This window comes from Apostichopus japonicus, chromosome 2 (assembly GCF_037975245.1).
Source record: "Apostichopus japonicus isolate 1M-3 chromosome 2, ASM3797524v1, whole genome shotgun sequence".
Classification (NCBI taxonomy): domain Eukaryota; kingdom Metazoa; phylum Echinodermata; class Holothuroidea; order Aspidochirotida; family Stichopodidae; genus Apostichopus; species Apostichopus japonicus.
In genome coordinates this window covers 6,926,730-6,952,962 of record NC_092562.1, presented here as the reverse complement: position 1 = coordinate 6,952,962, position 26,233 = coordinate 6,926,730, and the positions used below count along the sequence as shown (strand labels likewise).

Here is a 26,233-nt window from a genome sequence, read left to right as displayed (position 1 = left end):
ACTTCAAGTAGCTTGTTTGCCTATTTGCCTGCATTATGTCGTTCACCAAATTGATGTTTGAACAAATGGTGCTTTTGGTGAGAAACTGGTGAATTTGACAACCAGATTTCTACAAGAAGAAAACATCAAATAGGGACAATTTTAACCTGGTAATAGAAAGAGAAAAATAAGAAGTGTGTAGACAATGTATCAAAATCTTCCACCAGACAATTCCTTTAACTAAAAGTAACAATGCGTTGTTCCATACACACGTTAATAAGTGTCAATTCGATAATCGATTTATCACCATCAAAATATTAATACTTTGTGATTGTTCTTCACAGAGGAGAAAGAACAGTTCAGATGCTATCGTCAAGACATCAGCGACACATTTGTGAGTTTTATTGCCTTTTTCTATCGTTTGGTTGCAATACTTTGGTCTAGCCAGATCTTTCCGTGTTAACATGTCCTCATGACCTGAGGAGGTACAGATAGTCAATGGATCAAAGTAAGATGACACCATACAGTCAGAGTATCATATCAATACTGATGAGTTTGGTTACATTGCCTAGTAATTACAGCATTCCAGCATTAGTATTAAGAGATAGATAACAGGTTCATCTACCTTCCATGGATGTCTATGTTAGACTGCAAGCACTCAGGAGGTATAATTAATATAATTGTATCAATGGTTAGTTTGATTGTATAATCCATTACTTGCAGCAACAAGAACACCTTACCATATATAACTTTTTCATTGCCTTTCTAAGATATAATTATTATTCACAGCTTTTTTGCCCACTAAACCTTGCTCAGTTGGCTGAAAAAGAGATATAGGCAAGGCAGTTTCTTTGCCATCCTTAGTTATTGCAGAGCGTAGGAAGGACTGAGTATGTAGTATTCATTACTTTAAAAAGTAGATACATACCATCAGTTTAATATATTCAAGTAAACATGAAATCTTATATGATGTATTTTCTTTGTGGTGATATTTTAGATGAATTGCTTCTCATTGCTGCATGAGCCTCTGCTGAGTCACATCTATACGATTCTTATGAGGATAGTTCAGTCACCAGATACACAATGGCAGGTAAGAAAGCTTCCCAGCTGGGATGATGGCTACAGTCATTTTGTCATGTTCTCACAATGACAATCAAGGAATTCTAGTTCCTAAACACTGACATAGGTAATACAGTCATTTGTTAGATACTAAAATGCTTCTCTAGAATCTCTAAAATGTTACCATTTTTACGTTGATAGATGTGCTGTGTGCAACGTATGAAAACATCACTCTTGTAGGGTCTTTGTTATCTTTGTTAATGTTATATAGCAATGCTAGTAAAGCTTCATTGGTAGATTCTTTGATAGTTTTTGAGATCTTATAGATTCACTTAGTTTGTTATGTTGCTTTATTTTATCAGCGGGCGGGTGTTAAACTATTAATGTGAGCCATGTTCATAATATTTTGTTTACAGCCTGTAGAGTCCTGCCTGTTTGCCTTCCAGTCCGTAGCAGAGGGAGGTAACATCAGAGATTGTCCCTGTCTCAATGATCTCTTCCGACTCCTTGGTCAGGTGGATATGTCTCAGACTTATGAATTATCAGCGACATCTCTTAATATGCTTGGTGAGAACACACAGCATTTCATTCACAAGTGGCCATGGGCCTTTATAGGTACATGCTTCTGCATCCTTATGGGTAGGCCACTGCAAAGATGTGCAATTAGAATGTGGCTGATATGTGTACTTCCTTTGTCTTCCAACTGTTTCATTAAGAATATGGTACACATTTTAGGTATTTTGTTTACACTCTTTTATTATCATGTTTTATTTCTTAGAATATTGTATGTTATTAATACATACCTTAAGTGTTGTGTTGTAATGATATCCGAGGGATTGGTTGTCATTGGATACATGCCCTCTGTTTCTGTTCTACAGGTGCCTTTTCGGAATGGCTGTGCTACAACACAGAGTCCTTAGAGGTTGTGATTCCTCTTCTTGTTCATGGTAAGTATTTATTCTCAGATTCATGGAGGAGATGGAAATAAGTATTGTATAAATTAATAATTAAGACGTGTTTGCTTTAATAATCTCAGGCAATTCTGATGTGTACAGGGATGTGTGTGTATGGAGCTGTACGTGTGGTATTGTCATGACAATTACAGATTATGATAAATTAGAACTGTTACAGGTTTATATACAGCAGTTCATGGTTACATGCAGTTAGTTATATAGAGTTAACATAGGCAAGTTGATACATCCATTTGCAGTTAGTGTTTGATTTTTTCTCCTCTGAAGGCATAAATGAGCCGTCACTTTGCAGCCCTGCTTCCATGGCACTCAAGGCTATTGCTACTGAATGTATCTTTGAGCTGGCTCCATATGCCGAGACAATTCTCACATCATGCCAACAGGCTCTTGCTGCAAATAACCTTAAGGTCAGTTGTTTATTTTTATGATCTCGTCTCTACATGTTACTAACTGGGATTTGTATTTTTGACCATTTTGCCAAAAAGAAAAAGAAAGATGTCACAAACTCTCCTGAACCATAAGGCTTTTGGACCTCAAATCTTGTGAGTGTATGCCTGACATATGATGTAGTGCCTCTATTAGGGATGACATCGTAGTCAAAGGCCATAAATATAACATTATCTGGACAATTAATGCACATAACAAAATGTGTCCTACTCATGTAGGATACAGTGATGTTTAGATAGTATTAGTTATGGTAAGATGTCAATGGTCAACAATGTTCAATGGTTCAAACAGGGGTGTCCACCTCAATCATTATGCTCATGCACTTGAGACTGGTGGGTGTACAGGGGTGTCCACCTAACTCATTAGGCTCATGCACTTTAGACTGGTGGTTATATAGGGGTGTCCACCTAACTCATTAGCCTGATGCACTTGAGACTGGTGGGTATACAGGGGTGTCCACCTCAATCATTATGCTCATGCACTATAGACTGGTGGGTGTATAGGGGTGTCCACCTCAATCATTATGCTCATGCCGTTTAGACTGGTGGGTGTACAGGGGTGTCCACCTCAATCATTAGGCTCATGCACTTCAGACTGGTGGGTGTACAGGGGTGTCCACCTCAATCATTATGCTCATGCACTTTAGACTGGTGGGTGTACAGGGGTGTCCACCCAGGGAGTTGTTATGGAACAACTCCCTGGTCCACCTCAATCATTATGCTCATGCACTTAAGACTGGTGGGTGTACAGGGGTGTCCACCTAAATCATTAGGCTCATGCACTTCTGACTGGTGTGTGTACAGGGGTGTCCACCTAAATCATTAGGCTCATGCAATTGAGACTGGTGGGTGTACAGGGGTGTCCACCTAACTCATTAGGTTCATGCACTTCTGACTGGTGGGTGTACAGGGGTGTCCTACTAAATCATTGGGCTCATGCACTTCTGACTGGTGGGTGTACAGGGATGTCCACCTTAACCATTAGGCTCATGCACTTCAGACTGGTGGGTGTACAGGGGTGTGCACGTAAATCATTAGGCTCATGCACTTGAGACTGGTGGGTGTACAGGGATGTCCACCTAAATCAATAGGCTCATGTACTTCAGACCAGTGGGTGTACAGGGATGTCCACCTAAATCATTAGGCTCATGCACTTCTGACTGGTGGGTGTACACTTAATCTTGGATGAACTTCACATGCAGTATGTAGGGCTACTGTGGTTGGTAACAATCTTGGATGAACTTCACATGCAGTATGTAGGGCTACCGTGGTTGGTAACAATCTTGGATGAACTTCAAATGCAGTATGTAGGGCTACTGTGGTTGGTAACAAAACTGCTATACATATTTTGTTAAAATCAAAAGTGATTTGAGGTCACCAGAGGTGGATGAACTTCATAGTTGGTATGGGGATTGCCATATAAAGTACAAGAATACTAATGGTTTTAAGAGTTCATAAGTTATCTGAGGTCACTGGAGGTCAAAGCATGAAAACATTAACTGGTTCACATTAGTGCAAGAACCTTGCTGATCATGCAACTTCTGCAGTGTTACATTTGATATTCTCATGAGAAATGTGGCAAGGTATCACTAAGCCATTTGGCTTTTTTTTTTTTATCGCGTCTAAATGATCGGTTCAAGAAAGAACTGACAAAAAGCTACAAATTGCAGACCACTTGAGATCAACAGTGATGAAAATTAAACTGTGCATTGGTTACCAAATATGCTTATATCCACAAGAAATCACAGTGTTTTATATATATTGAAAAAGTCTGGTTAACCTTCATGTTTGAATCTTGTTTCTTCAATATATGATGATTCTCATCTTCTTGTCAGTGTAAATGAATTAATGGATTCAGTTATTTCTTTAGTTGACTTTAAATTCGGTCAATTTTTCTGGTTCAGTCAAAGGACAGTATACGAGTCATGTCCATTGTCGGTGTGGTCCTGTCTACGATGAAACTTGAAGATATAATGAGTTACTTGGAGGCCATCTTAAATCCTCAACTGGGAGTATTAGAGACAGCTGCAAAGGAAGAGGTACGTACACAGTCAAACAACTTAACTTCTGCAATTTTTCTGACAAGAGCAAATGAATGAAATTTGCAATAAATTATTGTGAAACTGATGAAAGTTGTGTGGGTTTGGATTACAGGTAAGCCAAGGTGCAGATGTTTGTATTTTAGTAGGATCTTCCTGGGACAAACTGCCCTAGTTCCGTCAGATGTTTCAATTTTGACACCTTTATTTACCATGGCTTTTCAAGAACTTCAATAAACAGTTTACCCTGTTTCTCTCTGCTACATCTTGTATAAAGTAAGACGAGGTAAAAGTGTCAAACAATTTCACTAATTCAATCATCTCCTTTTTTGTCCAGTGAACCAAAACGTCACTACCAAAACAGTTCAGCACAGAAAATTAAAAACACAACAAGAAACATTTCCAATGACATGGTCTTATAGAATCATATGAGGCTGGTCTCCCTGCTGACTCATTAACAATGTTAATGACTGGAATCAAACGCTGTTAAGCTCTTTCAAATTGTGTTATATCACAATAAGTTACCACAGTAAACACTTAGATTATCTAGAACTCTTTCAGATGGGCGCTAGATTACTCAGACCATTAGGTTGGTAATCTTACTAAACCTTAATAAGTTTTTATTAAAGTAAGATGCTGTTCATCAATTTAGACATCCTCCTAAATATGTAAATAAACAAAATGATTCCTTCCTGGAGGCAAAAGGAATCTTTCCATAATTGTTGATGGCTTGAGTGTATGTGTGTGTATGTGACACCTGATGTATGTTAAACACAGTAACTCAAACTTTTCATGGTGGATTAACTTCATATTTGGTATATGGGTCCATCTTATAGGGTACAAGAACCCTATAGTTTAGTGGAATTTTGAGCAAATGATATGGCAAGGAAACCCTTTGCCTTTATGCTTTCTAGTTCTTATTAGTATGATGAATCACATGTAACATGTAAGTTGGAAAACTGCAACAATTTCAAGCTTTTGCTTCATTATTTGAAATTGGAAAGTCAAGCCAGTGAATAACGTTGTTATTGACTTTTAAGCCTTTTAGTACGGACTAGAGTAAACACTGTACTTACTCAAAAGATGTCTTAAAACGGTACACTAAAAGAAAATAGATTGTCAGCTCTACTTTCTGACAAATGTTATTGTATTTTATTTCATTCACTTTGCCTACTTTGTCTTGCAGCCTTCTCCTAGCAATAAATCTACAATTGTTACAAAGTTAAATATGCTGGCTTTCTTATGTCATTCCTTGGATGTGAAACGAGACATAATCCTGGATGATGTGGAGTCAGACAATGAGACCTCCAAGATAACCTTACCAGCAGCTGCTGGTCCTCAGCCAGTCCTCCTGATTCTACCATCCATTCTTCCTGTACTTGAACAAGTCTTAAATGTTTGGGTGCAAGATACTGGAGTTGTAGAGGTAGGTACCATGTAGGAAACTTTGACTCTTAGCTTTAAATCTGGTTATCTGCAATCGATAATCTAAATATTGTAATAAAACTCTTAGAAATGGAAGAGGAGTATCGTGTAATATAAAGAAAAACCAAGTTTATTCCAAAAGAAATATTATTAGAGTAAACCAGAGAAATAAGATATGACTCATAATTGACAAATAAGGAGTAAAGTTTTAGAAAATATGTTGGAATTTTTGGTCCCCCTGGGACCTTTGTCAGCAATACTTGGCAGTCGAATGAAAAGTACAAAATGTAACAATGAAAGTATGACGCTAGATAAGTGGTTAGGGTTTCCGGATATAAAGCCGGAGGCCAAGGTTCGAGTTTTTTCACTGTTCATGATTTTCCAACTCATTACGATTTCAATTATATATATATATATAAAAATATATATATATATATATAGATAGATTTATATATAGATATATATATATATGTACAGAACAGTGAAAAAACTTTCAGCCCCTTCCAGGATTCAACTATATAAATATGTGTAACAATATGATAATATCTCCCACAATACTGAAAGGAGCTCAGTTTTTACACACAAAAAAACCCTTATACTTCTATACATTGTACAGCTCATAAAGTAAAGCTTAGCCAATGTTAACAATTGAACATCATGATGCACATTGGCACAAAGTAGTGTCGGTCATTGATACAATGACATAGCTTGTTGTTTTGTTTATCTCATATCTTTCTTTTTTGATGATAGGCTGTGTGTTCCTTACTTCAAAGGTGTAGTCGCACCCTATTGGATGATTTCAAACCGATGTCATCACATCTTTGTCAGCTTATTGGTCAGATCTACTCTACCATTCCACAATCTTCCGTTTTAGAGTTAGCTGAACAGGTAATGGTTGTATTTGTAAGGCAATATTATTGGTTAAACTTTTGCTATTGAAATTTGAACTTTATTGGAATCTGTCTTTTCATTGGCCTCATAAGTATTCATGAAGCTAACATTTACAGAGAGAAAAAAATACTTTGATCACTCATATTAAGTAAACATTATCCATTACAATTGTGTTAAAACTTGTCTTACTTAGTCGCATGTATTTATGACATAAATATATTTGACTGTTTAAAGTATACATACCGTAACTTTGTTTGGTTCCTGTCTTTGTTTCAGATATTTATCCTGTTTGGGTCTGATGAAGATATTAAGCCTGTTGTTCATGGTTTATTAGTTCAACTTTGTAATAAAACCTTTACCCTACTTCCACAAGGTATGTCTTCTTATTCAGTTTAACTATTGTATATGCTGTTTTTAACCACTCAGTCACTGGTGGTAATTGGCTACTGTTTGTTGTAGCTTCATATGTGATACCACCAGCTTTTGAGATGCATCTCTTACAAAATCAATTGTGTGCTGTTAACAGGCTAGAAATAGAATAGCTAGATTAAGATTTCCATGATTATAATGAAACAAACCTCTCTATGATGGGTATCATGAACCAAACCTCTCTATGAGGAGTACAATAAACCAACCACTCTATGAGAAGTATAATGAACCAACCACTCTATGAGGAGTACAATGAACCAACCACTCTATGAGGAGTACAATGAGCCAAGCATTCTATGAGAAGTATGATGAACCAAACCTCTCTATGAACAATAAGTTAAACCAAACCTCTCTCTGAGGAGTATGCTGAACCAAATGTTTCTTTGGGAAAAAATGATGAACCAAACCTCTCTATAAGGAGTACCATGAACCAATCACTCTATGAGAAGTACAATGAACCAATCACTCAATGAAAAGTATGATGAACCAAATCTCTCTTTTAGGAGTATGATGTACCAAACTTCTCTTTGAGGAGTTTCGTGAACAAAACCTCTGTATGAGGATTATGATAAACTAAACCTCCCTATGAGGAGTACGATGAACCAAACCTCTCTATGAAGATTATGATGAACCAAACCTCTCTCTGAGGAGTATGATGAACCAAACCTCTGTATATGAGGAGTATGATGAACCAAACCTCCCTATGAGGAGTATGATGAACCAAACCTCTATATGAGGAGTATGATGAACCAAACCTCTCTATATGAGGAGTATGATGAACCAAACCTCTCTATATGAGGAGTTTGATGAACCAAACCTCTCTATATAGGAGTATGATGAACCAAACCTCTCTATATAGGAGTATGATGAACCAAACCTCTCTATATGAGGAGTATGATGAACCAAACCTCTGTATATAGGAGTATGATGAACCAAACCTCTCTATATAGGAGTATGATGAACCAAACCTCTCTATATGAGGAGTATGATGAACCAAACCTCTCTATATGAGGAGTTTGATGAACCAAACCTCTCTATATAGGAGTATGATGAACCAAACCTCTCTATATGAGGAGTATGATGAACCAAACCTCTCTATATGAGGAGTTTGATGAACCAAACCTCTCTATATAGGAGTATGATGAACCAAACCTCTCTATATAGGAGTATGATGAACCAAACCTCTCTATATGAGGAGTATGATGAACCAAACCTCTCAAAATGAGGAGTTTGATGAACCAAACCTCTCTATATGAGGAGTATGATGAACCAAACCTCTGTATGAAGAGTGTGATGTACCTCTTTATGGTTAGTATGATGAACCTTGTATGAACACTATGAAATTATTCATAATTACTGTACCTAACTGTTGTCCTCTTTGTTTACAGGTGCCAGGGATTCTACAGATGTACTACAGGGTTTTTTATCAATGTGCAAAAATGTAAGTTAGGAATACTTAGCAGGCCTTGGCAAAAGCTAGTAAGACTTCTAAGATAGTAAAGTAGAATTGTTCCCAAGAAGTGAAAAACATTCCCCCCCCCCCTTCCAATTTATTATTTTGACTACATTTCTTTTTATTGAGAATCACTGTCGTCTAGAATGGATGTGAGGGAAGTCAAACTAGTCCAAGTCCACCTCAAGGCTCTTGTTGTATGTGCAATAGCTGTATCTGTAATACCTTGTTTGGGCTGTGTTTCTGTTAGTCTCAGTGCCACTAAATGACAATGTTTCTTATAAGTGGTTTCATTGCTGCCGGTCTGAAATTGAAACTAATTACTTATCAAAAATATTTCAGTCAATGATCAGATTGAGCAGAATGAATCAGCAACAAGTAGTGTTAATTTTGTTTTCATTTTATAAATATTGATGAAATATTTGGACAATGCACAGATAATTCCAATAATTTGTCAATAATTTACTTGTAGATATTACGGAAGCAGATTGACCTGCTGACCAACCCAGAGATTCAACTGCCTTCTTTGTTCCAGTGTGGTCTAATTGCAATCACATTACCAGAGGACCATACCATTAAAACAGCTTGTGCTTTCTTTGTAAGTAACCCTCTTTTGTCCCCCTGCTATTATGACAACACCAACTTGGTAAAAATACTGAATCCAAACAATATCACTTACAGTTATCAGACTCAACAAGCAATTGTGTTTATTGCCCGTAACTGAGAGCAGAAGTCCTTGAGAGTTTTGTAACATCTATATACCAAAGTACTGCATTCCTATGCAGATGAGGAAGGGATGGGGGATTGGGAAGGGGTACATCAAACAAGGGAATTCCTGTGCAATATCTTTATAAAATTTGACATTCAAATTGAAGTGACCCATTTGGATTTGGAAATAAGGCAGGGGCTTACTTCCGTGCTCCTCCACATAAGTTTCATATCATTATATTCTTCAGAGTCCTTCAGTAGTTTGATTCCATGGTCGCAACAATGCTTGTTGCCTTGTTATATTTTACTTCACAATTAACCAAGATTAAACTGGTCATTCATTTTTATGTTTTGTGAACACGTTGAAGGAGTTAAAGAACATACCTGTGCAGTTTCTCATAATGAAATCTTTGAACATTATTTTGTGAGTCATTCTACAAATTTATATCAGTGCATGAAGCCATGGCTCATTTATATCATCTGGTAAGTCATTTTCAGGTCATTTCAGAGGAATTGTTTGCTCTAGGGGAGGAGATAAACATTAATTTGATTTTAATACAATGCTCTGTTGATCTTTGAACCCAAGGATGCTCCCACAGAAGCACATCAGGGATTTAAAAGACAACATTGAGGTCAACTTCAGTTAGTTTGATCTCTATACTATGTAAACATCTCTCATTGTCCTTTCTTGATGTAGACAGAGATCAGCAAACCTAGGATTATAGAATACCAATGTTTTGTAACACTTCATTTTGCTAGGCCACTGTAAATTACCCAAAGTTTATGTATTAGTCTTTACATCTTCTCACATCATTGAAGTGATTTGATTTTTGTGCAGAGAAAAAAATGTCACTGAATAACAACTGCTATTGAAGTGAAAAGATTCTAGTTTTTTCAATGTTTGCCATCAATTAATGCAAGTTGTGTTTATATCTGATGATGTGCTTTCTGCCCTGTTATAGCTAGGACATTGACTTGATCACTGCTGGTTAAAGGTTATCCTAATCACAAAACATGAAATTATTTGTTGACTTTGCTATGACATCAGCTAGAAAGAAACATAGTTCTTGTTTGATGTTCATCTCCATATTATCCATGTCAGTGTAACTGTACATCAGTTTATTCCCTTGAAGTTCAACCTTTCCTGTCAACTGTCGGGGATTGACTTTAATTAGTGTTATCTCGTTTATCAGTTATAAGTGACTCATTAGTTTGTGGTAACAATGGGTGCATCACCGTAAGGAGTTTGCTTGTTTGTACACAAGAAAAAAAAATGTGTTGAATAATCGTTAAACTGAAACTAACTGCCAAGAACGCTTGCAACTTGTTTGTAAGCGCAGAAATGCACTAGTCATTGCAGCTCTTTCACGTACTGCTATTAATCATGATCTGTTATAATGATCTGTCATGTTCTTATGTCATTTGAGTTTACTGAACCAGGGAACTTTGTGTCTTGTTCAAATTACTGCTGATGCTGCAGGAACTATTTTCAGCTTCTTGTCTTGTAACTCTGCAAGTTCAATTAGAGTTCTTGTTGAATGTTTGCCCTTTAGTTTGTGCAGAGTCAGTTTGTGAGATGTGGGTACAGGGACATGTGTAGTAAGGATTGCCAGTATCCTTGATATGACACGTAACACTAAGCAGCTATCACTAATGGGTGGAATGAAATATTCTATTGTAGTTGGTAAACATCCAATTTGAGTACTTCATGCCATCCTGCAATATGTTGAATTGCATTGTATCAACAAGAGTCACTCTTCGGTATTTCATTACAAGAAAATGGCTTAAAACTTCTCTTTGATTCTAACATGCATAGATCATAAATTTTACTTCTTATTAAAGCCAATGGACAGTCATGTGTAGTGTAAAAGTTACAGGAGAAAACTCATATAGACTTATTTGGCTTCTGGGTAACAAAAATAATAGAACAGTCAGTGACAATTTCCTACCATTGTTCTTGTGATGCAAATGAGGAACCACTCTTTTGTAGATAATGCTATTTATGTTGGGTGCAGTTCGTAATTTAGTGTTCAAAATGGCACATAGTGGTGCTATTTATCTGGATATCTCAGTGTCACCTTCAAAGCTCTGTGCATAAGATATAAATAAGGAAAGAACTTTCTATTACAAGTTTGAAAATGGCGAAGGAAACTCCACTCATAGCAACCAAAGCCAAAGTAGTCCTAAAGAATAAGAAAGGCATATAGGGAGGCCATACTTGTTTTACCTCACCCTACAACACAAGACATCTAAAACAGGTTAAGTTATCGTCATTGAGCTCAGTTCCACTATAGGCATTTACTAAAATACACACATAGCCTACTATATAAATTTTAATATATCCAAGTTGAGCTGCCATGTCACTTGGGGAATATGAAAACACTAGTAAGTAGCATCCATGCAATTGTGTTCACAAACAACAAACCTGCTATCCATGATTTCTTGATGTGAATTGGTCTGCCATGATTTCTTGATGTGAATTGGTCTGCCATGATTTCTTCATGTGAATTGGTCTGCCATGATTTCTTCATGTGAATTGGTCTGCTATGTGTTCTGCATGTGAATTGGTCTGCCATGATTTCTTGATGTGAATTGGTCTGCCATGATTTCTTGATGTGAATTGGTCTGCCATGATTTCTTGATGTGAATTGGTCTGCTATGTGTCCTGCATGTGAATTGGTCTGCCATGATTTCTTGATGTGAATTGGTCTGCCATGATTTCTTGATGTGAATTGGTCTGCCATGATTTCTTGATGTGAATTGGTCTGCCATGATTTCTTCATGTGAATTGGTCTGCTATGTGTTCTGCATGTGAATTGGTCTGCCATGATTTCTTGATGTGAATTGGTCTGCCATGATTTCTTGATGTGAATTGGTCTGCCATGATTTCTTGATGTGAATTGGTCTGCCATGATTTCTTCGTGTTAATTGGTTTTCCATGATTTCTTCGTTTTAATTGGTTTTCCATGATTTCTTCGTTTTAATTGGTTTTCCTTGATTTCTTCGTTTTAATTGGTCTGCCATGATTTCTTAATGTGTTAATTGTTCTGCCATGATTTCTTCATGTTTAAACTACATTGCATACTACTGCAACCAATTGAAAATGACTCGCAATAATTTAAGTGTGAAAGATCAAATAAGAAATACCTCAATAGTGGTTTTGAAATCTTATAACCTTGATTGTAAAACTTTCTCCGTTTTGGTTGAACAGGTAGCATGGATTACAAACAATGGCAAACATTCAGGACTTCAGGAGTGTTTACAGCAACAAGGAAAGTCTTTGCTGGAGATCATTCTTAAGGTAATTACATTGTACCTATATACGACTGCCTTTTCTTGCCAAAGACTGTTTTAAAAGTAGAATGTTTTGGTAATTGTTGTATCTATAGTTAACAATGAAGTAGGAGGAGGTGTTAGGGAGCCATGTCTCTATTTTGATGATGAGCAATTATATGACTTTTCAAAGTTGGTTAGTCATTGTGTGTAATGTTGTTGAAATCGTTTTTTCAACCATTCAGGGGATAAGTGGTGCAGTTGCTCGGAGATCGGTGGAGAATATGGCAGATGTTCTTTATGTAATGGTCAAGGATGGCTTTCCAATATTCTCAACCTGGATCAACGAACTGCTTTCAAACCCTCAATTTGAGCTTCCCCTGGTTTCCAAGGATCAAAGAATAAACTTTGGAAGGTCTTTATTCCGGTAAGTAAATTCATTCACCTCATGAATTGTGAAGAGCTTCCTATTCATATGAAGATTATAAATATGATCTCTGCCATGTGTTGATCGTATATACTTCCTGAAAATTAGGCCCCTGGTATCACCTTTATGCCCTCAAAAGGATAAAAATAGATTGCATACCATGTAGAGGTTCCATGGGTTCACTGTAGTTCTTTGTATTCAGTGAAAGTTTAAGGATGAAAGCTTAGCAACAGTATAGGAAATCTTTCCTGCACTAGAAGAGCCCTGGAGAAAAAATGGAAGAACCTTTCATTTATTCTACAAGAGATATTTGGCCATTCAGCTTAGGAACAATGAACATCTCATTAGGAGGCACAGATGTCTCTTTAAGGACCATTGGCAGTGTTTATTCGTAAAGCCAAAAGTTAGTTGCTAGTCTCAATCATGGTATATGTCTTATTTAAGCTACTAGCTGCAGCTATCACTAAGAACTGTTGCTTTGAAGCAGAATGGTCACTATGGGTGATTTAATTACTATTTCTTTATTGTAGTAACATACATGTGTGAATGGGTGACATACATGGGGGCGGGGAAGTGTGTGGAGAGGGTGGGGAAGACTGCAAGAGAAGATCAGAGGAGACAGTAAAATTTTATTTCAGGTAAATTGAGATCAAAGCTTTATACACATTAGCTCAATCTCAGATAAAACAGAAGGTCATTTCAAGTCAACAGGAGTCAAAGTTATTCAGCTTGTCTATGCAGTAATTCAACATACAGCAGCAAAGTCATGAAAGCCTTGTGAATACACAAGCTCCAATAGTACAGCGTGGTTTCTACCATTTAGACTGTATACATTGTATGTAAATCCCCATTACTATCCAGAATGTTGGTATAGATGGGAAGCCAACTCTCAATAAATTGCAAATCTTGTAAATAGGATAACTAATATTATACCTAGGATGAGTAGCATACTTGATGTGTGGATATCCCACATTTACTTTAGTGTGCGAGAGATATCATTGTAGTTTCACAGATTGTAAGTCTCAAACCATTGGTAAGTCCTCAGTAAGCGTCATATCCCTATTAGAGCTTGGTGCAACCATAGGGCATTTGAAAATATTGTGTACAGAATTGCTTAACAACTTGTAGGAACATGTTTGTTTAAAATGTAATGCTTAGTTCCCCTTTTAGTACTTGTCACCTTTTACCTCTTCCACACCAACCATGATTGAACTTCATGGCTTGGTATGGAATGCTGGCTCATGCAATACATTATTCTTGCTGATTACATGAGGGCTTGCTGACCGAGAATATATTACTGAAATATTGGTTTTCAACTCTTGTTCAGAAAGTAATGGAAGAAGTAAAATCCTTTCTCTCATGCATTGACTGTGCTGACTGTTTTCTAACAGTACAAATGCTTTTCAGACTTTATTCCTGAGAATGAGAGGAAATGTTAGTCAGGGAAACTGGAAGTTGCAACATCCCGTTGGTTGTGTTAGAAACCCTATTTTCTCTTGCATTTAAAAGTAATTCTGCTGTCATATTTGCATTGTTTCTGGCTGAACTGAGTAGTGACCTTGCAGACGGAACTTTTGGTTTAATCTGTAGCTGAAATGTGAACTCTGCAAAATTAGACAAACAATTGTGCCAATTTACAATAGATTAGTAGTAGGTCATGGCCTTAGTTCTTCAGAGAATAGTGTCAAAGGTTATCAAAGGGATGCTCCATTTATGGTTTTACTCCACTATAGTTGCTGAGCTTTAGTTCCAGGACAAATAATGCACATGTTAGTTTGCCAAATTGGTTTTCCTTGAAAGGGTTTGCCCTTCTGTTAGTTCTTCTACTACCAGTAGCATATGTGTTTATAAACCAGGTAAAAGGCATAGCCAAGTTTTGCAATAAGTACAGACGAATGTGTGAATTGTTAGTAGAACGATTGAAATTTGTTTGGAGTATACAAACTTTATATTGACAGACTAGAAGTGATTAAATAGATACTAACAATGTTAAACTGCTCTAGTGGAAGGTATTGTAATATTGGGACCTTAACTTTGCAGACTGCTCAGGGAAACCATCTTACTATTAAAGAAACTACATATTAATGCAATCAAAACTGAATAACCAAACTTTATAAATAGTCAATAATTATAATGAACACAGATTCTTTGTTATGTGTTTATATTACAGTGAGAGTAGTATCAGTAGTTTAGTGTGCTGCTATATTCCCACCAGATTCACTCAAAGTGATTTGCTATTGCAGTCCTATTTATACGCACTGTTTACCAGTTAATTGCTTTGTCCAGCTTGAATCTTCTATCAACACAGTGACCTAGACAAAGGTATATCTGCTTATTTAATAAATATATATTGTCTCTGTGTGCATGTGTTCATTTTAATCATTTGAAGTACTGTAGTTATAATTGGAAAGAGTTATGAAATTAACATTATAGTTGTTGTTTAAATGTCCTAACATGGCATGAGAAGTTACATTGTAAACACCATTATTTGCTTTGGTAACTGTTTTGTTGTATGTAATGTTGATGGTAATGAGAAGAACTACTCGGAAGAACAAAATATCAATGGTAATCGTTTCTCTGCTCATTTATTTCTACTTTCACAATAACTACTGCAGGTGTAAGTAGAAAGCACTCACTTATGTTATCTAGGCATAGTTGTAGATTCATGCATTTTCATGATATATTCTACCAAATACTGGCATTTTTAACTATTTTCCTTTAGAACATGCTCGGTATTATAACAAACACCCCATGCACAATTAAGTTTTGGGAAGTGGTACAAAACTGAGATTAACCATAACTAAATATATGATCAAATACCTGTTAGTATATAAATGATAGTAATTTCCCAGTCAGCATTTTATTTTCTATTTCATGATACAGAACTAAAGAGGAGTGAAAGGTTTATAATTGCCAATTAGGTCTTGATAAATCAAGTCCCTTGTGAGTGAGATGCTTTAATCAAAGAAACAGTCACTTTAGATTGTCTTGTTTTATTGGGTCAAATTATCAATTTGTAGGTCTGTAAGTTTGTGAACGTGTTGACTCATATACACCTTTGTTAATTCATTCTTCATTTTTGACTGGAAAAAGAGTAATGATTGATTGATTTTAATCAATGAAACATGGTATCTGTTACCTTGTATTTCATCTGAATTTTGTTATTTACACAGACAGTTCTAACTCATGACATGTTTACTACTCATAAAATTCAGTTAGTTTGCCATTTATTGACCTCATTTCAAATTGTGTCAGGATAACTCTTATATGTCTTAAAGGTAGATCACTTTGTGGATAATGATTGATATACATCCTCAGTGTCCTCTCCTGGGAAGGTTGTTTGAGGTAGAATCGGGCAGACATTGAGATATCACTGTATCTGTGTGCTAATATTTCTACTTGAGAAAGGCTGAATAGTCTTAAAACCTCAAAAGAATTGAGCAGTATTTTACCCACTTAAACAGTCGTTGCCCTGCAATGTTTGTGATTGTATTAAAATCTCTAATTAATGTAACAAACACTTGCAGCAATACTCTCACAAACAATCAGCATGTACTGATGGTACATCACGGTAAGCTTGTATGATGTCCTAGTGATTATTGTGTAGTAATAGTTTGATGTTACTTCAGTTGGCTCTCTGTTTAGCGAATAGTGACTCATGATGTTATGTGTTGCCAGGAAGTTATACCTTAACTATTAGCAGGCTTATATTGCTGCTGGATAGATCAACGTTTGAACTGCTCCTGTGTATTCACCTCCCATTGGCTGTTATTGTTCATGCTCAATTGCATCATTAGGTTCAAGCATTGGTTGATTGGACCTGGCTGTTTTGTGTTGTAATGTTACCCCCCTCAAAATATGGAGAACTGTTGCATAGTAAGTAAGAACACTAATATTGAGGGATGGTTATGAGGATTTCATTGGTTATAATACAGGATTAATCTTAGTGGTTGTATAAGCAGAAGAAACAATAGTTTGGTTTGTTTAATATTTGAGAGGCTTGTTCATATGTAGGCACTCCTTCAGGTCCTGGTTTCCTGTCATTGTGGTCAGATATCAATGTGTAATAGATATGATGATCCCAAGTGAATGGATTTTGACTTCTCAATTACAATATTTTAATGCAAAGAATGTATATGATAATGCACTCTTGTAGTCTTTCAGTAGTGACATTGTAATTTGACTGTTTACCTCTTGTGAAGGAGGACAAAGTACAATGAACAAATTAGTGAAATTGACCTTTACTACAAAAATGATCCAACTGACAGGGAGAATTGCAGCAAACAAACACCAGTATCTAGACAAGTATTTATAAGATAGAATCATAGGCTCTAATTAGGGGACAGATAATCAAAGGACATGTCTTACTTCACGTTTGTCCTCTCAACTTTTGTGGAAGAAGTCATATGCTTTTAGTAATTGCATTCAGCAAGTAAATCACGTTTACTCTTGTTAGATATGCTATGTGCATTAAAACAGGTAAAGTGGCAATACCTCCCCCCCCCTCCCATCCAACACTCGTCATAAGTTTAAAGGCCTTTTTGACATACTTCTTCCTTGGTTGCCGATATGAACCTTGCTTTTCCACCTTGTACCTCATCCTTTGTAGAACTCAAGACTTGAAAAATGACTGAAGGCACAAATGTTTCAAATACTTAAACCATTTGGGCAGTCCAGGGTGTATTTCAATATTACTTTCATTCTTTCGTCAAATTGACTGGATTTGCGAGTCTAGCGCACAGCCAATGAGGTCTTCCATGAATGCAACACGAAACTCAACAGGAAAATATAGCATGTTTACAACATGTTTACAATACGTTACAGAGTATCAAGGACAAGATGTGTAGGATGTCGTCCAAGGGTGTTGCCTTTATGAAGTTTTAAACAATATTTGGTTGCTATTAGAATGTTTCAAAAGAATGAATTAGGCCTAGTCTTAGCCAGTGAGCCTACACCCTCCAGATCTGTATTAGTCTAATCCTTTCTAAGTTTCCTTTAAGATAAGAGATCACATTGATGAGCCTCTCCCACACCCACCATCTCTACTCTTTGCATATGGATATAGTGTCATTTACCCCTATATTTCTCACATATTTTTGGGTGTTTTACAAAAGATCATCTTTCTTATTATGACAGCAGTTAAGTTTTCTCTTCTATTTTTGATTGCTTAGCAACATTCTGATGTCCTTCATAGTTCTTGCCCTCTTCTTTTTTTCACACTTTTTGCTTTATGACACAAGAGTTTGTCTTTCCTATTATTTTACAACCTTAAATCTTCTTTGACATTAATGTGTCTTGACCTTTGACCCTACCAGTCTGGCTTTTAGAAATGATCTAGGAAGTATATATGGTCCAAATACTTTATGTTACTTATATTCATTCCCAGGAGATTGTCAATTTTTTATGGTAAAAGGTCTTAGAAACAGTAAAAATTCCTGTTCCTTTTAAGTCAGGAGGAAGGGCATGTTAAGGGGTTAGGGTATCTTTCTTGCTGACAAAAGGAACGTAAACTGAGCAGCAATTGTTTTAAGAACAAAAGCAGTGAAGTGGCTCGTAACTTAGTAATAGCATCTGAAGTCATGTAGCTTGGGGACTGTAAGGTACAAAAGCTAAGATGAAAATGCAAAACTATTAAAGGGATGTTCTAGTGGCAGACATTGTGATCTCATTTGGAAAAGAAAATATTCCACACTTGAACAACCCACCTAATTATATTGTCCCACACTTTCAATATGGTTCATTGTTTGTCAGTTATTTTGGCTGGCTAAACCATTGATTCTTCCTTAAAGACCAAATATGGAGGCAATTTTTTTGGTTGAGATTTTCCATTAATTTAGGAGTTTACATACCCATAATCAACATGTGTAAAAAATAATCTTCGAAAACCTACTATAACCCATCAAAAACGACCACGAAAATGGACATTTTGGGTAGTCACGTGACATGAACCTCTGGAATGTCTGAAAACAGAGATTGACCCAAAGGAGCCTCTGGTCACCGTGTGACGTCAAAGTTTGTATACCGCGAAAATCAAACGCTGATATAGGCACTGTTTGTACACAGATAGCGAACAATTGTACTGTTTTTGACTTCCAATTTCGAGCGTTTGAAAAGCTGTTAGCTTAAAACAAGAACACATGAAGGTTAACAACAAGTTTTAAGACAATTATAAGCAGAAATTTTAGTTAAATTGCTTATTTTATTAGCAAAATTTCCACTCAAATGGAGGCATCTTTTACATAGCGTAGCGTCAATAGGTCCGTACGGTACAATATACTTACATAGTACTTACTCGTTTTAATATCCAAAAGTATACAAACACAGAAAAAGTATCCTGTCAATAAACAAATTTAGCAGTGAATATCCTAATCCACGTTTCTTGTTCAATCCTGGGCGAAAAACTACCGTGAGTCTGTGTAATTCCATAGAGTTAGGTCTAGTTGAAACAGGCCTTGACCAGTACTAACATCCCACAATCACAAGACAGTCACTAACGAAATAAAACGTCCGATCGCTACATACTACCGTTTTTATTCAACTCCTTGGAACATGCAGATGTCGGAATAAACAGAACGGACAATATTACACATGTATCACAAACTCACGATACTGGAATACAACAAATGAAATAGATAAATCCTAACATGGCTATTTACACATGCTGTGAGCCAACGCCGGCGAGAGTTGTAACTAACTACCGTACATGTACTAACAATGCTATACCCTTGGCACGGTATATATATACGGTCATCTCTTACAGTAAATATATTACTGTCAATTGCGTGATATAATGTTACATGTAAGGACGTCCAGGGCGTGTTTACGGTCAATTTCACATTAGCTATGTCCGACCATGGTCCGACACAGCTATCGACAGTATATAATTTTCACAGAATGAGACATTTGCAGCATACACAGAAGCAGGGTCATGCATGTGGACTCATGGGCATGAGATACTCCGGGTGCTGAAAAATCTTTCCGCGTGGATCTCAAAAAATTGATCCAAAGTCTGCGGCGTTTTACGTCGGTTCTTTTACTCGGAAATCTAAAAAAGCTGATGCTTTTGTTGGATGAGGTATAACTGCAACCTCCAACAACACAGAATTGTGACATTTTGAGGAAAAAGGAGTAATATCGTTGGTGTTTTTGGCAGCTCAAGTATACTACTTTACACACTAAAAGTATAGTTGTGAGTGAGGTATACAAACGTTGACGTCACATGGTCACCTGATGTCTTAGGAATGTTTCAGGAATGTCTGAAATAGAAGCTGACTTTTCGTCCCATTTTTCACTTATTTAACGTCCGAAATTGGTAAAGTTAATTACAGCAATGTAATTGGAGTCAGTTAAGGATTACATACATGAAAAATGGTGGGATTTTATGTTCATCGAAAAGTCTCCATAGTTGGTCTTTAAGAGTTGATCAAAGTAGGTGGTTTGTAATGTCATCACGGCTAATGGTCTTCAAAAGCATTACTTTCCTATTTAGTCCTCTTGTTGTTTTAGCCTTGAAACCTGACATATTTGGAAAGTTTGATAACCTGTCAAGGTTCTCTGTATTTGAATGTCATCAAAATGCAACATTTTGTATAAATATATATTTTCCTTTGTGAATGTATAACTAAGTTGAATTTACAAAGAAGAACACAAGCATTTTCAGCTGAATTACTGTGATGATGACATTCACTTTACTGTTGCCATTCACAAAATATCACAACATTTGAGACATTCATATCTTTACCATTTAAAATGCTATGGGGATGAGGTTTTCACCTAAAGATGAACAAAGTTTCTAGCATTTTTAAGAAGCAATCATATTCAACCACCAGACTATCCCTTTAAGAAAGGTATATAGTTACCTGAAGCAGACAGTCAAGCAATAATATCCACAGAAGTGAGTTGCATGTGAATGTAGTGAAGAGAAGTACCCTACATGATAAAGCTGGAGTTAGAGAGGCCTGGATAACTTGTGTGCTACCATAGCCATTTATAAAATGCTAAAATATTAACCTGGAACTTGCAAGATAAAGTAGCCATGGGAAGCAATTGTGACTGTTAAGTATGAACGCCTATCTGAATGTGACATTGTGTGAGGTTTGGTACAACAGTTTGCGATAGGATAACTTTCAAGGTACAGAGACTGTAACGTTGAGAAATTTGTTAAATTGAATGGAAAGTTAAATAGATTTGATGAATGTGGCATGGTATGGATGTAAACAAAACTAATTATGTCCACCTTTTACTTGTGGTGTTTTTGTTATTCCAACCACAATATTGGCACTTTTTAGCAATAGTCTTTAGTATTTGGTATCATAGGACTTTTGTATCTGTTGTAAAGTAAGGTGAAGCCAGGCGTTGGTGATATTCTTTATCATCCATGTGGCGACTTATTCCTAGTTGTCTTTCAAAATCCATAAGGTGATAGTAGGTGACGCAAATGCAGCGAGGGTTGGGGACCTTGTTGAATTTACTGTGAACATGTTTGTTAGTACCACCTGTTTCTCTCCAAATGGACCACCGAGCATAACAAGGCTTGCAAGAATTGGGGCATTTTCGCATTAATGTTACCAAACTTGTAATGATAGCAAATGATAACATTTGTGAGAATACTATGTGTTTGCACAGTGCTCACTTATATGACTTGTTCTATTCCATAAATATGATCATTCTCCATTACAATGCTGTGCACTAATTTAATTCAGTGGAATGTTTTCCTGTCTTTTTAGAGAATAACTTTGGTATGGAATTCCAAAAGTATTCACTCTTGGGACATTTGAAACTGCATTTTCTGAACCATTTTGAGAAATTTGGTTTAAGGAATTGATGGAGTAAAGTTCTTTTTGGAGGAAATATGATTAAAGGACAGATACTAGGAGCAATATAGGATAGGCATTGTTAGTAACATAATGAGTAGCATAGTAACTAGTAGCATAGTGAGTAGCGTAGTCACTAGTAGCATAGTGAGTAGCATAGTCACTAGTAGCATTGTTAGTAATGTGAGTAGCATAGTAACTAGTAGCATAGTGAGTAGCGTAGTCACTAGTAGCATAGTGAGTAGCATTGTAAGTTACATGAGTAGCATAGTAACTAGAAGCTTAGTGATTAGAATAGTAACTAGTAACATAATGAGTAGCATTGTAACTAGTAGCATAGTGAGTAGCATAGTGAGTAGCATAGTCACTATAGCAATGTAGTAACATAATGAGTAGCGTAGTAACTAGTAGCATAGTGATTAGCATAGTCACTAGTAGCATTGTTAGTAACATGAGTAGCATAGTAACTAGTAGCATAGTGAGTAGCGTAGTCACTAGTAGCATAGTGAGTAGCATAGTCACTAGTGGCATAGTGAGTAGCGTAGTCACTAGTAGCATAGTGAGTAGCGTTGTTAGTTACATGAGTAGCGTAGTAAGTAGTAGCATAGGGATTAGCGTAGTAACAAGTAGCATAGTGAGTAGCTTAGTCACTAGTAGCATTGTTAGTAACGTGAGTAGCATAGTAACTAGTAGCATAGTGAGTAGCGTAGTCACTAGTAGCATAGTGAGTAGCATAGTCACTAGTGGCATAGTGAGTAGCGTAGTCACTAGTAGCATAGTGAGTAGCATTGTTAGTTACATGAGTAGCATAGTAACAAGAAGCATAGTGAGTAGCGTAGTAACTAGTAGCATAATAGCGTAGTAACTAGTAGCACAGTGAGTAGCATTGTTAGTAACATGAGTAGCATAGTAACTAGGAGCATAGTGAGTAGCGTAGTAACTAGTAACATAATGAGTAGCATAGTAACTAGTAGCATAGTGAGTAGCATAGTCACTAGAAGCATTGTTAGTAACATGAGTAGCATAGTAACTAGAAGCATAGTGAGTAGCGTAGTAACTAGTAACATATGTAGTGAGTAGCGTAGTCACTAGTGGCATAGTGAGTAGCGTAGTCAGTAGTAGCATAGTGAGTAGCATTGTTAGTTATATGAGTAGCGTAGTAACTAGTAACATAGTGAGTAGCGTAGTAACTAGTAGCATAGTGAGTAGCATTGTTAGTTACTAGAAGCATAGTGAGTAGCGTAGTAACTAGTAGCATAGTGAGTAGTTTAGTAACTAGTAGCATTGTTAGTAACATAGTAAGTAGTGTAGTAACTAGTAGCATTGTTAGTAACATAGTAAGTAGTGTAGTAACTAGTAGTATTGTTAGTAACATAGTAATTAGTGTAGTAACTAGTAGCATTGTTGGTAACATAGTAAGTAGTGTAGTTACTAGTAGCATTGTTAGTAACATAGTAAGTAGTGTAGTTACTAGTAGCATTGTTAGTAACATAGTAAGTAGTGTAGTAACTAGTAGCATTGTTAGTAACATAGTGAATAGCATAGTGACTAGTAGCATTGTTAGCAGCATAGTCAGTAGCAAAGGATTTATTCTCCTAGCCTTGTGCATGCTATGTACGGGAAACCTCACATTCTTATCACTTAACATTTTGGTGATTAAGATAAACTACTGACCTAAAAATATTAAACCATGTGATACTTTATTTGCCATATAAAGTAATATGTCCTAGGAGAATCCACATCTTTAAGTGTTTGTTTTTCATCTCACTGCGGTCCGCAACATTAATATTGCACCAGTTTGTGTAAATGGATGTAGTTTTATTTATACTTGGTTGCATAACTTGCTACATAGTCTATTATCTAAAGACTTAGTCAAAGAAAGAACAGAATATGATGCACTTGTTGTAAAATTCAGTGTGATCTCTCGCTGGTGAGAGAACAATGTACTTCAAATAAATTAATTTTGGTAATTTTTATGCCAAAGTAAGTAACTCAGAGGACACATAAAGTTGTCAAACTATTTTATACAGTAACCTTACACTGGAACTCAATGTGAGGCTTACTTCATTGACTGGAAGTTTGGAGATCTACACAGTAAATCTAAAATCAGAGATTTTTTATTAATTATGCGATGAGTTCGATTTTCATGTCAACAAATAAAGACACCATTTAGTATGCATAAAATGTTAATCCCTACTTTTGTAGAACGGGCATAATATGAGTTCTTACTTCGTCTTCGTCTTCGATACGGTGACACATCCGCAAAAAGGGACAATATCTCACCACACACACGTCAAGAGAGTAATTAATTAGATCTGACCCGAGTACTGATATAAGTGACAGGATTCACAGAACCACTGGAACTACTAATGAGGTCTGAAGGCAGACTATTCCAATCCCTAATTGTATTTGGAAAAAAACTATACTTATAGCAATTTGTACTGGCATACAGCTGGCAGAAATGCATATCATGCATGTTCCGACTCCTACGCAGAGGCTTTCTTAGGCAGTCAATAGGGATCTGAGCCTGACCATAGATGCCCTTAGCAAATAAGATGATTCTACTTTGTCTGCGCCTCTCTGCCAAGGGCACCAGGTTTAGGTCCCGTAATAGAGATGAGTACTTCAAAAAAGCAATGAAAGTTAAAAAAGACATCATCATCCTACAGCATCAAGCCTAGCTGTGAGGAATAGAGGAGGAGGACAGCCACAGACAGATGTTTACTGTAATTCATGTCTGCAATTTTATGATGGTTTCTCAGTATCATTTAAAAGTTACATGCTTTTATTCAACTGAGTTAACAACAGGAGTCAGGAAATAAATAACATACCAAGTTCCCATTTTATAACATTTCAAAATAAACAGTTATCCATTATCAACCAAAGTTTTATTAGTAGAAAGTCATTTTATGACTACCTCAGAGGCATTGAGTTGAAATTTGATGAGACTACAATTGTAGGTATTTTCCACAGGAAATGAACTATAAATCAAAATATTTCAAGGAATCCCACAGCTTGTTTAGAATTAAATTTGAAGGGACCAGACATATAATGATCTTATGGTCCATTCACACCTCCTGGGTTGGACCTTTTTCATTTAAATCATAACACATGTGCTTTCCATGTGTGCATTGGGTTGGAAAGCTTTTTATATGTTCTAAGGGATAAGTTTATTTCAAACCTTTACATTAGTTGAATGGTTATTGCTCCATGCTCTCCTGGAGGTTCTTAATGTTTGTATCTTTACACATTTTCATACATGTTGTTGTCAAGCTCTAGCAAGAAAATAGCAAAAATCAAAAACGTACCATTAGTTGAAATCTTGTGTTTTGTTGTGGAATGGTGTATGGATTGGGCCAATAAAAGTAAAATGTATTACATATCATTAATTTATCATGTTTTAATGTTGGAGTGCCTGATTTTAATCCCAGTGTTGGTGGAATCAAATGTTAGCAGCATGATCCTATTTTTTTTTTCATGCACTTTTCGTCTTTAACCACTCCTGTTGTATAATAAATCTTGACTTTGCTAAATTGAGACTATGATGTCAGTGATTGCACAAGCTTGCAATTCAAGACTTAGAACTGATGTTTGGACATTAACCTTCTTAATGAGATAACATCAGACAATGATCAAATGTTTGTACCTTTTCATCTCCATTGTTTTAGAATGGATTGTTGATTCAAGGTAGACAACTTCTCTGAAGGTGTCAGCATTGTTAGAAAGCAGGATTCTGCGTCCGCAATTCTGTGGGGCGCAATGCTTTGGCCAGGGATGCAAAATCTTCAAATTGCTTGTGTCCTGCGGATGCATCCTCTTTTATTTTGAGAAACAAACCCCTACCTACTTTCAGAGAGATAGGCAAAGTTTCATCTAAGTTTTAAAACAATCCATACAAAACTAATTGATGGGATAATCTGGTCTCTATCTCACTACTTTGACGATGCCACAGAGCTTTTGCGGTTCTAAGATGTTACTCTCTTAAAGCAGCATTTTGCGTTGGGTCGCTTTTTTCCACCTTTTTAACATGTGCATCGATTTTTTTACATGTATCAATCATAAAACAGCAAACTAAGATACCATCCAAGTTTCACCCTGCCAAGAGCGTTAATTAGCGAGTAATTAACGATATATATCGATAACGAGTAAAAGTGTCCTCGACAAAGTTTTCATATCTGCAAATCCACTAGTTTGAATTCCACCAATCAGTGAATAGTATGTTTATTCATGAGCATTTTGCGTTTGGTCGCCGTTTTCTACTTTTTTGACATGTCCATCGAGTTTTTTGCATACATCAAATCACAAAACAGCAAATTAAGA

The 26,233-nt window shown here is 36.3% G+C and overlaps 1 protein-coding gene across 1 annotated transcript in view; it reads left to right on the top strand.

Annotated features, from left to right (window-relative positions):
* LOC139976312 (importin-13-like) overlaps positions 1–26,233 on the top strand; it is a 75,898-nt gene that overhangs the window by 32,625 nt on the left and 17,040 nt on the right. Inside the window, exons 14-26 of the mRNA XM_071984994.1 lie at positions 324–373; positions 977–1,069; positions 1,455–1,605; positions 1,917–1,985; positions 2,277–2,416; positions 4,360–4,494; positions 5,681–5,920; positions 6,670–6,807; positions 7,087–7,183; positions 8,628–8,680; positions 9,165–9,290; positions 12,612–12,701; positions 12,919–13,100. Of these exons, the coding sequence (XP_071841095.1) occupies positions 324–373; positions 977–1,069; positions 1,455–1,605; positions 1,917–1,985; positions 2,277–2,416; positions 4,360–4,494; positions 5,681–5,920; positions 6,670–6,807; positions 7,087–7,183; positions 8,628–8,680; positions 9,165–9,290; positions 12,612–12,701; positions 12,919–13,100 (1,564 nt within the window). The remainder of the gene's footprint in view (positions 1–323; positions 374–976; positions 1,070–1,454; positions 1,606–1,916; positions 1,986–2,276; positions 2,417–4,359; positions 4,495–5,680; positions 5,921–6,669; positions 6,808–7,086; positions 7,184–8,627; positions 8,681–9,164; positions 9,291–12,611; positions 12,702–12,918; positions 13,101–26,233) is intronic.